This window comes from Chlorocebus sabaeus, chromosome 2 (assembly GCF_047675955.1).
Source record: "Chlorocebus sabaeus isolate Y175 chromosome 2, mChlSab1.0.hap1, whole genome shotgun sequence".
NCBI lineage: Eukaryota > Metazoa > Chordata > Mammalia > Primates > Cercopithecidae > Chlorocebus > Chlorocebus sabaeus.
In genome coordinates, this window is record NC_132905.1 from 40,825,192 (window position 1) to 40,840,150 (window position 14,959).

Sequence of the window (14,959 nt, forward strand, 5' to 3'; positions counted from 1 at the left end):
AACCCCAGTTCTTCCATTTAACAGATGAAGAACCTTAGACAAGTCCCTTAACCTCTTTTGGCCTGTTTCCCATCTGTAAAATGGCAATAATATTAGTACCTACTTTGTGAGGCTTGTAATAAAGATTAGATGCTATCTACTATAGTTATTACTGTTGTTATGAATTATTATTATTATTGGTGCGTGTCTTAGCTGGACAGCAGATATTATTATGAGTCCTTCAACGCTGACTCCAGGTTACTCTGGAGTCGGTTACTGGGACAGGGTGAGTCGAGGTCTCCTCTCCCACTCCCACTCTCAACCCAGTTAAATATAAATTAAACCACAGCCATAGTTAAGCAACATTCTTTCTTTAATTCCCCTTTGCAAATGGAAGCCCCTGAGCTTGTCCCCACCCCCACCCCATACCCTGGGGACCCCCAGATGCAAGGCCCCCACCTCAACCTGGTGGGAAAAGAGGAGCAACCCTTCCCTATAATGGCCCATTAAAAAATTCCTAGTCTTTTAAGAAATGAGGCTGGGAACAGGAGAAAGGAATTAGAAGACAAGGCCCAGGTCAGGCCAGTCTGAAGATGTTGGGGTTGTGAGACCCTTGAGAAGGGTTTGCAAGCACATCCCTAAGCTCAGGGCCAGCATGGCTGAAGGAGGGGAGGTGACACATAGACAGTCTGATTCCTCAAGGTCCTGCCTGCCTGGTTGTGGATGCTGACACTCATCACCATCATCATCACCATCACTACCACCACCACCACCTCCAGCGGCGGCCTCCTGATGGAGAATTTTCCAGTTACTCTGGGATTGGGTTTGCTAAGCATCCCCTCTGGCCCCTGATCTGCGGCATCCATGGGGTCCCCCTGAGACCAAACCTGGGAGAAGGAGGGACTCTGGGAACATGCAAAGTGGGGGAGCAGAGACCCCGCCCCACCCTGCTGCTCTACAGGATGGTGGCTCCAGCTGCATCTGGGCTCCGAGGGTCCTTAACAGCAATGATGAAGTTGTTGGTCCTTCGGCTGCCATGGACCCAGGATAAGACATCTACTTTCTCCACGTGGTGACCCCTGGCTTCCAGGAACTCAATCTCTTCCTCTGTGAACTCACCTGAAAAACCATCCCCGACATACATTCAGAATGTACAGAGCACTAGTTCAAGAGTCCTACAGTCAGACCTGAGTCCTTGTCCTGGCTGCTCCACCACAGAGCTGTATGACCTTGGACAAATCACTTTACCTTGCTGAGCCTCAGTTTCCTCATATATAAATAGGGATTATATGAGAACATGAAGTTGCAGGGACTAACAGAGATAATGCACACACAGCACTGAACCTTGCATACAGTAAGTGATCAATAATATACAGTCATTCTTCATATTGAAAACAGGACAGATCAGGTGCAGTGGCTCATGCCTGTAATCCCAGCACTTTGGGAGGCTAAGGTGGGAGGATCATTTGAGCCCAGGAGTTTGAGACTAGCCTGGGCAATATAAGGATACCCCATCTCTGCAGAAAATTTACAAATTAGCTAAGGTTGGTGATACATGCCTGTAGTCCCAGCTACTCAGAAGGCTAAGGTAGGAGGATCGCTTGACCCTGGGAGGCACAAGTTGCAGTAAAGTAAGCTGAGATTGCACCACTGCACTCCAGTATGGGCAACAGAACAAAACCCTGTTTCAAAAAAAAAAAAAAAAAAAGAAAAAGAAAAGAAAAGAACGGAAGGAAGGGAGGGAGGAAGGAAAAAAAAGAAAAAGAAAAAGGGGCTTTGTGGATCTTCATCTTCACCTGCCAAAGTCAAGCTGCCATCATTACTTGCCAGGATTCCTGCATAATCCACTAACTGGTCTCCCTGCTTCCAGCCCTCCCTTCCTTCCTTACTGGTCTCCCTGCTTTCAGCCTTCCCTCCCTCCCTTCCTTCTTTTTTTTTTTTTTTTTTTTTGAGGTGGAGTGTCGCTCTTGTTGCCCAGGCTGGAGTGCAATGACACGATTTTGGCTCATGGCAACCTCTGCCTCCCGGGTTCAAGCGATTCTCCTGCCTCAGCCTCCCCAGTAGCTGGGATAACAGGCATGAGACACTATGCCCGGCTAATTTTCTATTTTTTTTTAGTAGAGACGGTGTTTCTTCTTGTTGGTCAGGCTGGTCTCGAACTCCCGAGCTCAGGTGATCTGCCCACCTCGGCCTCCCAAAGTGCTTGGATTACAGGCGTGAGCCACCATGCCCGGCCCCCCGTCTTTCTTATAGCCTGTTCAAACAGCAGCCAAGGGGATCCTTTTAAACCATTAGTCAGACCTTGTCACTTCCCCTGCTCAAAGCCCTCCAACAGCTTCAATGGCTTTTAGAATAAAATCCAAAGTCCTTACCAAGGTGCCTCTAAGCCCAACATTGTTTGGGACCTTGCTACCTCTCTAAATTCCTTCCCTCATTTCCTTCTATTCCTCACCTTGCTTAACTGTATTCCAGCCACATTGGCCTCGTTGCTGTCCCTTTAGAAGGTCAAACATGTTTCTACTTCAATGCCTTTGCACTTCCTGTTCTTTCCATCTGGAATGCTCTCCTAGAAAGTCACACTGCTGGTCCCCTTACTTCAGTCCAGTCTTTGGCACCTCTTCAAGAATTTCCTCCACCATTACCTAAAACAGCAGTCCCTACCATATTTACCTTGTTTGGTTTTCTTCCAAAGTACTTACTGTTACCTGTATTTGTTTGTTTATTTACTGTGTCTCCCTCCACTAGATTATAAGCTTTTTGAAGGTAGGAACGTTGTCTTGTTTGCTATTGATCCCCAGTGCAGGATCAGTACATAGTAAATACTGAGCAGATACTTACTAGATAGATGAACAAATCCCCATCCCGTTGGATAAGTTCAGGCCCTCATCATCTCTTGCCTGGGCCATATCCCAGCTGCTTCTCATATGTCCCTGACTTAAATTCTCCTCCCCTCAATCTACCTCCCCTAAATAAGACAAATCAGGTCATGTGTCTCCCCTTCTCAACTGGATAATCTTAAGGCTGACCTCTGTGATAAGCCCTGTAACTCCACATCATACCGCTTCTCAATAAAGATCTAGTCTTATTCTTTCCCTAATAGGAAGGCTTTCGGCAGCTCTTGAGATGAAGACCCAATCTTGAATAGTATTAAATCACTTAATCGAAAATCTATGTCCTTTGTGGCTCACTTTCAATCCTTTTGATTATGGCAAGGAACAAGTTTCAGTCTGCTCTCTAACACTTCCTAATCTCCTTTAATGGAGAAAGCAGTCTCAGAGCCTTCCATGGGCAACAATATTTAACTAAAAACTGCACGTATCTATTTGTGTAGCTAACAAATAGATGGTAGCTATTTATCATCTATTTGTGGCAAATGATGTCATTTTTCCATTTGTGATTATAATATAAGGTTTATTTTAAAAATACATTTAGGGCCAGGCGTGGTGGCTCACGCCTGTAAATCTAACACTTCGGGAGGCCAAGGTAGGTGGATTACTTGAGGTCAGGAGTTCGAGACCAGCCTGGCCAACATGGGGAAACCCTATCTCTACAAAAATGCAAAAATTAGCCGGCTGTGGTGGCATGTGCACCTGTAATCCCAGCTGCTAGGGAGGCTGAGGCATGAGAATCGCTTGAACCCAGGAGATGGAGGTTAAGTGAGCTGAGACTGCACCACTGTACTCCAGCCTGGGTGACACAGTGAGACTCTATCTCAAAAAAATAATAAAATAAAATACATTTAGGCTAAAAGGAAGTTCATTTATAGAGACATGTTCTGTACATAATGGTTTAGATGGTGTGCAAATGTGGCAAAAGTCACAAAGGTGCTGGGTAAACTCAGAACTCTGGGAAACAACAGCTAGCCTCCCGACTGCTCTCTGAGTCATTCGTTCTGGTTTTTGCCTAGGCTGTTCCTCCTGACCAGAATGTCCTTTACCTCCACATGCCAAATTCCTATTCATACCTCAAGGCCCAGCTACTTGTTGCCTCCTCCATAAAGCCTCCCCAGGGCCTCAGGTGGATGAACTTTCCCTTCACCAAGCCCCCACCCCTTATGCCTCCATCTTACACTAAGGCCCTGAGGGGAGGACTGGGCTGAGCCCAAATAACTTAGCAGAGAGCCTCACGTTCAACAGAGACCAGCAGATATTTGTTGAACAAAATTCAGTTTCAAGGACGTGGCCTTGTCATCTATCAGCTGGGATCCAAGTGTTGCTGGCCAACTACAGGATGTGATCGTTGAAGATCGCAGTCTCTGCTTCTAATGTGATTCAGTCCAGCAGATATCAAGAGCTGTGCGGTAAAGAATAGAGTCTTTGGTATCAGCCAGGTGTATGTCCTAATTGAAGTTCTGCCACTTAGTGGTTGATCTTTGACTAGTTTATAACTTCTGTGAGCCTCAGTTTCTTCCTCTATAGAATGGGGATAATAATATTGAATAGGCAAGGACTGTGTCTCAATCAATTCTGTATTCTTTTGGACTAGTGTCATATTAATATATTGTTATAATAAAAACTCTTCAAAGGTGCACACACTTTCCTGTTTATAAAATTCAGCTGTGCCAAAATTAAGCCCTTAGGTGAAAGTCCATCTCCTCACCATAAGGTCCATGATCTGGCGCCTGCCTGCTGGCCTCTCTGATCTAATTTCATCCTTGCTTACCTTGGTCTCCTTTTTATTCCTCGAACCACCAAGTCCATTCCTGCCCTGAGTTCTTTGTACTTGCTCCCCTGACCTACACAGTTCTGCATCAGTTCTTTGTACAGTGGGCTCTCTCTTACACTTTTTTTTTTTTTTTTTTTTTAGGAGACAGGATCTCACTCTGTTACCCAGGCTGTAGGGCAGTGGCGTGATCTCGGCTCACTGTAACCTCTGCCTCCCTGGTTCAGGCAATTCTCCTGCCTCAGCCTCCCAAGTAGCTAGAAGCACAGGCATGCACCATGCCTGGCTAATTTAAAAATTTTATAGAGATGGGGGTCTCACTATGTTACCCAGGCTGCTCTTGAACTCCTGGCCTCAAGCGATCCTCCCACCTCAGCCTGGGATTATAGGTCTGAGCCACTGCACCCAGTTTCTTTCTCTCTTTAGATCTCAGCTTAAATATCACCAAAGAGAAGTCTTCCTTGATCATTGAATCAGTCCTATTGTGTCACCCTGCTCTGACTGTTGGCAGAGCACTTATTTGTCTCATATTTCTTTGATGACTTATTTTCCTGTTTGCCTGTAAATGCAGTATCCCCAACACCTAGGATGATGCCTAGAAAACAGTAGGTGTTCAATACAAACTGTTGAGTAAATGAAGGTTTGAAGAATGAACAACTGTGTCTTATTTTACAAATGAGAAAACTGAGGCTCAGAGTTGAGACATGGATTTCCCAAGGCCACACAACCAGGAAATGGCAAGACTGGTTCCAATCCCCAGATCGTCCACTGCTCCAATAGGAATTTGCCAAATAAAACCAAACTTCACTGGCAGTTGGTGCTGGTTGAGGCATGGGCACCCTTGGGAGGAGTCCTTTCTCTACCAGTCCCTGTGCCCTCCCCACAAGATCTCTCCTCTGCACTCACTGTCCACCTGCAGGAGGTTGGACTGCAGGTCCGGGTGCAGGCGGCCGCGGGCCAGGCTGTCACTCAGGTTCCGGTTCAAGGTCAGGACATTCAGCAGAACCTGTGGTAGCCAAGGAACAGAAAACTCAGGGCTGTCCCAGGGCGATGGTCAGGATTCCTCAGCTCCCACCCTTGGTCCAGGCTCCTTACTCTTGAGAACTCTTATACTGGGTGTCATGTGAGCCTCCTAACAGCCCTGGAAGACAGGCAGGCCTGTGATGACTGTTCCCATTTCACAGAGAGGGAAAGTGAAGGCCAGCAAGGGAAATGACTTATGCCAGAGTTTAGAGGAAGCCAGGGAAGATATACCACTAGACCCAAGTCTCCTTAATCTAGCCCAGGGCTCCCTTTTTTTCTCTCTGGATAGGGCAAGGTTAATAGCTAGGGGTGGTCTAGGGCACAATCTGGGTGCCTTTAACTTAGTGGTTAGGAGTGTGCATAGGCTCTGGAACCAAACTGCCTCCCCACTCTTTCTAGCTGAGTATTTGACCTAATGTCTTAACCTCTCTGGGCTTTGGTTTCCTTATCTATAAAATAGAAATAAGGATTCTCCCCAGAACTGGGAAGGTTAAAATGGTTAACACACATAACACAGTGCCCAGGACTTAGTACGAACTCTTTAAATGTTAGCTATGTTATTACTTCCATTTTAAAGATGAGGAGACTGAGGTTCAGAGCTGTTAAGTGAATGTTCCAGCATCACATGGTTACAAATTGGTAACACGGGCTGGAACCCAGGCGTGTCTGATTCCAGAACTCAAGATTGTTAACTCACCACCTACCAGAATAGGTGCCTAGCATATATATCAGGTTCTCAAGACATTCAAGGAGCCATTCTGAGATGTTCTGGAGAGAAGCAGGCCCTTCCTTTCAAAATCCCACCCTAAAAAGGCCTGGTTGTCTATTCAGATGCTGGGTAGAGGTGTAATGGGACTTAAGGTTAACAGAACCTAGGCCACCCAGATGCTAACCCCACTTTTCAATCTACTGACCCTGCCATTTCCCCTGCAACCGGGAAAGACAGGAAGCATTGGAGTTCCATTTTCACTAAGAAACTCAGAGCAGCCTGTGTCCACATTGCCCAGGATGCACCTGGCACAAAGCAGCCTCAACCCATGTTTGCTGCATGAGGAATGGAAACAAGTCACAGATACGACAGGCATCTGCAGTCTAGGCCACAGTTTGGCTCCTGGCTGAAAAAGGCCAACCATGGCATAAACCTCACCTGGGTCAGGCCGCTGAGGCCCCGGGCAGCTCCATTGGCCCCCAGAGCGAGGTAGGTTCCACAGAGCCCCTCTGCGGGTCGGACCACTGTGGGCAGCAGGAAAGAGAGTGGCCGCTTCCCTGGCTGCACTGAGTTCTCCTGTTGTTAGAGGACAGAGACCACAAGGGGGAGGTGGGGTAGGACAAGACCGGGAAAGTGCCACTCCACAACCCTTCCAACTGCTCTCCCTCTTCCACATCTTCCACATCTTCCACAGGCCCAGTTTTCCTGGGAGACTGGTCCCTTCCCAGACAACAGTTTGCTGTCTGTGAAATGGGTAGGGTGCCTGGATGGGTGGGGTGGATGGGGTATAAGTGGATCCACTGAGCTATGAGGCTGCCATGAGTCACAGGAGAAAGGACCAAGCCAAGAAAGATGGCAATGGGGAAGAACAGGATAACCCCACCCTGATCATCTCTATATGTATTTGCCCTGCTGGGACCCCAGACTATGGGGCGTAAGAGAGCTTTTAACTGGATAAAAATTATTAAATCCTTCCTCCTTGGGTCCCTCTTTGGTGCCTAGACATAGGGCTGAGCCCCATCAGCTCAAGCTCACATCGTCACAGACCACTAGTGCTGGAAAGTGCCCAAAACATCAAATCGGAGCCAAAACCCTCATTCTACAGGTGAAGAAATTGCCCAGAGAGGGCAAGATCTTCACGAGGTCACACAGTTAAGACAGTGACAGAATGGGACAAGAGTTCTTCAGACCCACCAGGCTCCATGTCCCAGACTTAGCAGGGCTAGGGATGAGGTGAACTTCTTCTTTAGGCTTCCTTATACTAGAAGATTCTGGACAAAGTAGGGAGAAAGGGGCAGCCATGCCACTGCACCTCCTACCTATAGGCCTTAGGATCCCCAGGGAAGTGGGGAAGCAAATCTTACCAGGCTGGGTGCAGAGTGGTTAGCTGTCCGGTTGGGCCAGGAGAAGTCTAGCATCTGGCTGTTGAGCAGGATCCCCGAGGGGGTGATAAGACCGCTGCCAAAGGGCTGGTTCAGGGAGCTGGGGGCCGAGGTGGAGTCGGGTGAGCCCTGGCCCATCTTCACCTCTACCCAGCCCCCACCCTCTCTTGGTTCAGAGGATCCCTTGTTCCAGGTTCTGAGTCTGAGCTGGCATACCTAACCATGGCCACAATGAAGTCATCAGGTCCCATGATCAGCACCTGGGCAGCCGTGGGCGCTCCGTCTAGTTCATAGACAGGCAGGAGTGGGGCAGGGGCTGCCTGGGAGTCATTGATATGGCCCCGGAGGTAGGCGGCCTCCACCTTGCTGAAAAGACAAGGGGTGGGAGATGAGCAAACAACAGGCTCTCTATACACCTCACCTACCTCACTTTTGTGGTGTTTGTGTAATTATTTGATGAAATCTACCTCCCTCACTGGACTGCTAGAACTATGAGTGCAGAAGCTCATTAATTGCACATAAGAAATACCCAGAGAGGCCGGGTGCGGTGGCTCAAGCCTGTAATCCCAGCACTTTGGGAGGCTGAGACAGGTGGATCACGAGGTCAGGAGATCGAGACCATCCTGGCTAACCCGGTGAAACCCCGTCTCTACTAAAAATACAAAAAACTAGCCGGGCGAGGTGGCGGGCGCCTGTAGTCCCAGCTACTTGGGAGGCTGAGGCAGGAGAATGATGTAAACCCGGGAAGCGGAGCTTGCAGTGAGCTGAGATCCGGCCACTGCACTCCAGCCTGGGCGACAGAGCCAGACTCCGTCTCAAAAAAAAAAAAAAAAAAAAAAGAAATACCCAGAAAATAGCTGTTGAATGACTTTATTTAGGTATTATTTAGATTCTTTTCTGGAACCAACTTTTAATTTATTTAATGTTTAAATCAAGAGCCTTTTAGTTATCTGACTTCTTAATCCTTTCTATAAAAGTGCCTGGTGTATAATGGATGATCAGAAAATATTTGTTTTGAATTAACAAACTAGATTCATTTAGACTAATGTTTGTAGTCTAAAGTTTTATTAGGAGTTTAGTTGGGGGAGGATTTTGTATATGAGGATCTTTTTTTTTTTTTTTAATGAGACAGACTTTTGCTGTTACCCAGGCTGGAGCGCAGTGGTGCTATCTCAGCTCACTGCAACCTCTGCTTCCCAGGTTCAAGTGATTCTCCTGCCTCAGCCACCCAAATACCTGGTATTACAGGCACCTGCCACCACACCCGCTTAATTTTTGTTGGTATTTTTAGTAGAGACAGGGTTTCGCCATGTTGGCCAGGCTGGTCTTGAACTCCTGACCTCAACTGATCCACTCACCTCGGCCTCCCAAAGTGCTGGGATTACAGGTGTGAGCCACCACATCCAGCCAGGATCTTTACTTTCTATTATAATTTTTTCCCAAGGCACAGAGTAAGTGCTCAATAACTATTTACTGATGAACTGGTTGAATAGATTTCATATAGGCATATGTGTGTGTGTTTTAGAGCAAAGTTTGCATTGATCTTAGAAACAACATGTAATGCTCCAGACTTTTATAAATTCAACTGAGGCAGGAGGCTGAGGCAGGAGAATTGCTTGAACTCAGGAGGCGGAGGTTGCAGTGAGCCGAGATCATGCCCCTGCACTCCAGCCTGGGTGACACAGCAAGACTCCGTCTTAAAAAAAAAAAAAAAAAAAAATTCAACTGAGGGTTTCTTACCTAACAACTATGTGTTGGGTTCTCCATAGTAGATTAGAGAATAAGTTACCAAAAATTACTTGAAGACAGTTATCTAATTTTCAACCAAAAAAAGCTTTACATGTATGATTTTGTTTAGTCCTCACCACAACCTCACAAGTTTGATACCATCATTGTCAAGCCCCCTTGTAGAAACTGAGATTTAGAGAGTTTAAATTACTTGCCCAAGGCTGCACAGCTAGCGAAGGGTAAAGCTGGAATTTGAATGTAGGCAGTCTCACAAGAGCCCACAACCTACTATTATGTTATGTTGCTAATGAAGCTGTATTCCCACCACCTTCAGTATTTGCTTGGAGACTGGTTTTTTTTTTTTTTGGAAACAAAGTCTCACTCTGTCACCTAGGCTGGAGTGCAGTGGCATGGTCTCGGCTCACTGCAACCTCTGCTTCCCAGGTTCAAGTGATTCTCCTGCCTCAGCCTCCCAAGTAGCTGGGACTACAGGCATGGGCCACCACACCCGGCTAATTTTTGTAGTAGAGACAGGGTTTCACTATGTTGGTCAGGCTGGTCTCAAACTCCTGACCTCAGGTGATCCCTCCGCCTTGGCCTCCCAAAGTACTGGGATTACAGGTGTGAGCCTCTGCACCCAGCCTTTGTTTGGTATTGAGCTTTCTTTTCCTACTCAAAAGGAGGAGCAGATGGACTCCTATAGGTGCTATGCTAGCCTCAAAAAAATTTAAGAGCCACATGAAGTAGGCCAACTCACTGTGCTGATAGGAAAGGTGAGGTGTACGGAGAGGCACCCAGTGTCATGTTGTGAGTTGGAGTTGAGCTGAAATTGACTTAGGATTTCAGGCCTTTATTGCTACACCAGCTGCTTTTCAACTGACCCTTTCCCCACACCCACCACTGCCTCTGCAGTCCCCAGGTCCTGCCCAAGACCCACCTGAGCATGTCATCCATGCTCTCAGTGATGGTAGAATCATAGATGGGATCTCCCAGTCTGCTGGCCAGGGCTAACGCAATCTTCAGGGTCTGAAAATACAGAGGGGATATGGAAGAGGCTGCCAGACCCCTCCCAGCACCCACACCCAGTGGATTTTCGTGTGTGAGAAAACTTGGAGGTGATTTAGTCCTGCCCTATGGCAGTACCCAATCTCCCCACTCCTAATATCCCTAAATCCAGGGAAAGGCAGAGGGGTCAGTCTTACCTCTGCCACCCAGTGAAGAGCCTGTTCTCGGGATACCAGGCTGGTGAGATTGAAGCCCTCCAGGATGTTGAGAGCACTGATGAGGGCAGGGCCCGTGTGCGGGGGTGGGGGACTAAGAACCAGGTGGCCTGAAAGGACAGGAAGTGACTGATGGCAGGGTAGGGGTCAAGGCACCTTCACATCCCACATCCCATTTCCACATCCCACCATCACACACACTGAGACTACTGCGCTGAACCCCCTTGCCAGATGGGGAAACTGAAGCACTGAGAGGCAAAGAGACCCATTCAGGTTCACATGGCAAGTCAAAGGCAGGGCCAGGACTTGAACTCAGAACACTGGTCTTCAGTTTCCTCTGCCATTTGGGAAAACTAAGCCTCAAGAGGGCTGTGGCTTGCCCAGAGTCACACTGCAGGCTATCAGCAGAGCAGAGCAGAAACAAGTGACCAGATGTCTATATTCCTGGCCTGTCATGTGTCTCCTTTTAGCTCTCCCATAGGCCAGGATACTATCCATGACTCCTGATGGTCTCATCCAGCCCCAAACCTCTTGGCAGCAACAACTTTCTCTTCCTATTCTGTTACTAGATGTTTGGACATCAAAGGAATAGCTGATGCATAACACTAACATTAATTAATTCATTTAGTCCTCATGGTGGCTACTGTTATCACACATATTTGATAGGTCCAGAAACTGTGGTACAGAGAGACAAGGGGAATCCAGAGCACTTAAGGTACTAGCATTGTTGAGACAACCCAGGCTGGGAAGGGGAAATGGAAAATCCACATTCAGTGCGTGCTCTGATCAGGGCGACTTCCTACATCATCTCATCAAATCCTCATGGGCATTCTAAGATGTAGGCACTAATATTATTTCCATTTTAAGGAAGGAACCAAGGCTCAGAGTGGGAAGCAGCTTGTTCAAGGCAAATGGCACAGTTGGTACTCAAACCCAGGTCTTCCTAGCTCCAATGCTATGCTTGTTCCTTTTTTCTTTTTATTTATGTGTGTGTGTGTGAGATAATGGTCTCACTCTGTCACCCAAGCTATAGTGCAGTGGCACAATCATGTTTACTGTAGCCTTGACCTCCCAGGCTTAGGCAGTCCTCCCATCTCAACCTCCTGAGTAGCTAGGACTACAGGCACACCACGACGCCTGGGTAATTTTTAAATTTTTTATAGAGACCATGTCTCACTATGTTGCCCAGGCTGGTCATGATCTCCTGGGCTTAAGTGATCCTCCTGCCTCAGCAACACAATGTGCTGGAGTTACCGGCCTGAGCCACTGCACCCAGCTGATATGCTCTTTCCATTGCTTCATATTCCACTGCCTCTGGCAGAGGAATCAGGTTGGAGATTGAGGCCTGGAAAGTTGAACTCAGAGAAAACCTTGCCTGGGGCTTGATGTGATCTGGCTCTCCTATAAGGGAAAGAACCTGAGAATCTTCTGAGAAATCCAGCACCTGCCACCTTGGGTTCAGCAAACATGGACCCCACCCATATCATAAGCTTCGTTTTCTGGATTCCCTGTTGGTTTTCTTGAGTTTGGCCAGTTAAGTTCTATTCTCTCCTCCAGCCTCAATTTCCTTTTGGCACAATGAGGAGCTGGGTCTATGACTGTCTTGAAGGTTTGTTCTACGGTGAAGCTTGGATGGACTTTGACAGTGCTGCTGGGGAGAGGGTGGGGGCAACACAGAACCCAAATCAAGAAAACCTATGGCCAGAACCCCAACTTCCAGGTCGGACCTTTTGACCAGGTCCACCCCCCAATATCCTAAATACTTGGGGTAACTGACCCCACAGCTACTTTTCAGAAGGTGGGCTGGCTCTGGCTTGCTTCACAGTTGGCTGCCCAGGCAGTTCACTGCCTTAGTTTCTCTCCTGTGAAATGGAGAGGAGTCTCTAGGCCAAAACGATGTGGCCATGGACTGGGAGGCTTCTCCTGAGTGGGGACCCTGGGAGCTGGGGGAGAGGTCACCTCTGTACACGCCACACACAGGCTTCTCCACAAGGGCGCTGTAATTGCTGAAGTCCTCTTCGGTTATGACACCCCCTGCATGCTGAGCCTGGAGGGGAGAGAATGAGAGAATGACCTCCACAACTGTGACATGTGGTTTTGGCCTATAATACATGTTTGGATCACAGACAGGTCAGCTGTTTATAACTTCTGTGCCTTCTGCAACTCCCATCATGGCCTTTAGAGACCCCATTATCCTTAGATACCTGAGGAAAAAGGAAGGGGGAAAAGCACTAACATTGAGCACCTATGATGTGTCAGGCATTATACTGGGTACATTCCATGAATGACCTCTTTAACTTGCCATTCAAGACCTTTTGTGATCTGGTCCTGGCCTACACCTCCCACCTCATGTCCTGCTGTTCCCCAGTGAGTTCTATGCAACTGCAGAGTGACCTGAAGTTCCTGAACTCATGCCTTTGTGTCTTTGTACCTGCTGCTCTCTCTGCCTGTGGAAAAGGAAGATTTTCCACTTATGGCACACTTGCCTAGGAGATATCAAAACTGAATGCTGCATCTCACCATAACCAACTAAAGCCACTAGAAAACCATGACTTCGAGTGATCCTGGAAGGACTGACCCTTATTGGACATAACCAAGCAGTCATTATTGACCAATGAACCAATCTGGTACAAACCAATGGGCTCATTCCATCCTATCCAGTGTGCTGACTGTCAACCCTAAATTAGCATAACCACTCTGAATCCTTTCTTTTTTTGTGCTTAGTAGTACTTGAAACCCTTGAGTTATCTATCTTCAGCGAATTACACATTGACTTTTTTTTTTTTTTTTTTTTTTTTTTTTTGAGGCAGGGTCTCATTCTGTTGCCCAGGCTGGAATGCAGTGGCATGATCATGGCTCACTGTAGCCTCAACCTTCCTAGGCTCAGATGATCCTCCTGCCTCAGACTCCTGAGTAGCTGGGACTATAGGCACATGCCACTATAGCCAAACTATAGCCAAACCTGGCTAATGTTTGTATGTTTTGTAGAGATGAGGTCTCACTATGTTGGCCAAGCTGGTCTCAAACTCCTGAGCTCAAGTGATCCACCCATCTTGGCCTCCCAAAGTGCTGGGATTACAGGCATGAGCTACCATGCCTGGCCCATTTGAATTCTTGAGTTCCTTTTTCTGGCAAGTTAATAAATTCAACTGTGGGTTTCTTTTTGTCAAAGATCTGATGGTCTTTGTTACAATCTCCTGCATTCCCTTTGCCACCTCCAGGAAAGGGCACACAACCCAGGCCTGGCCAATTGGGGCATTCCCTTCTGTGCCACAGTGATTGATTTGGGAATAGTCATGAGACCTATGATGAGCCAATAAGACACAGTCTGGAGGTTTTTGCTGGAACTACTGGGAAGGAGAAATGCTCTTTCTCTGGGATAGCTTGCTGGAAGGATGGTCTGATATGGGCTGATGGGGAGCAGGTGGAAAGGATCTGAGCGTGAATCCAAACAAACGAAAGTAGAGTTGAGAGAGAAAGAGGGAGAGCAAATCCTAACACAGTGGATTGATAATCTGGACACAGAAGAATCTAAGCCAGTAATCTCCTGGACTTTCAAGTTAAGTCTGTTTGAGTCTATCACCACATCCAGTGCCCAGCATAGGGCCTGGCACAGAGCAGGCACTCTGTGAATGTTGAATGAATAACAGACCTATTTAATTCCCACAACTGTATGGCAGAGACAGATTGAATCATCCCCATGGCTCAGATGAGAGAACCACTGAGTTAGTCTATGCATCCTTATCATGAACATAATTTTCCATTAGGAGTTTTGCACTATTAATGACAGTTCTCACACCTGTTACTGCCTGAGACTGGGACTCTTTGGGATTGGATGGTAACTTTCTGTGTCAATCTTCCCAGTCTTGATAGTCAACAATGAAAGAGGTGCTTCCCTCAGTCCCTAGAAAACCCAAGAGCAGGGAAGGATTGTGAGCTTAGGGAAGCTGAGGCCGATACTGGGTCTCCACCAGGCCTGGGAGGGACATGACAAGCCCCTGCACAGGTTGGCATCACCCCTGAGAAGCCCAAAGGTAACTCTGAATCAAGACAGAATACTTCTGGCTAGGCACGGGGGCTCACACCTGTAATCCCAGCACTTTGGGAGGTTGAGGCAGGTGGATCACTTGAGGTCAGGAGTTCGAGACCAGCCTGGCCAACATGGTGAAACCTCATCTCTACTAAAAATACAAAATTAGCTGGGCGTGGTGGTGCACACCTGTAATCCCAGTTACTCAGGAGGCTAAAGCAGAAGA

At 47.5% G+C, this 14,959-nt stretch overlaps 1 protein-coding gene across 6 annotated transcripts in view; it reads right to left on the reverse strand.

The window, feature by feature from the left end:
* Positions 1–338: 338 nt before the first annotated feature.
* GGT7 (gamma-glutamyltransferase 7) overlaps positions 339–14,959 on the reverse strand; it is a 29,015-nt gene continuing 14,394 nt past the window's right edge. For 3 of the 6 annotated variants that reach the window (XM_008021533.3, XM_008021528.3, XM_037982839.2), the window contains 8 exons: positions 12,663–12,750; positions 10,686–10,813; positions 10,421–10,509; positions 7,972–8,121; positions 7,738–7,855; positions 6,812–6,949; positions 5,548–5,647; positions 339–1,098 (listed from right to left, as the gene is read on the reverse strand). In XM_008021533.3, the coding sequence (XP_008019724.1) occupies positions 935–1,098; positions 5,548–5,647; positions 6,812–6,949; positions 7,738–7,855; positions 7,972–8,121; positions 10,421–10,509; positions 10,686–10,813; positions 12,663–12,750 (975 nt within the window). In that variant the 3' untranslated portion in view covers positions 339–934. Of the gene's footprint in view, positions 1,099–1,905; positions 4,273–5,547; positions 5,648–6,811; positions 6,950–7,737; positions 7,856–7,971; positions 8,122–10,420; positions 10,510–10,685; positions 10,814–12,662; positions 12,751–14,959 lie in introns of those variants that run through there. The other 3 variants (XM_008021536.3, XM_037982840.2, XM_073008116.1) reach the window with 3 other exon arrangements.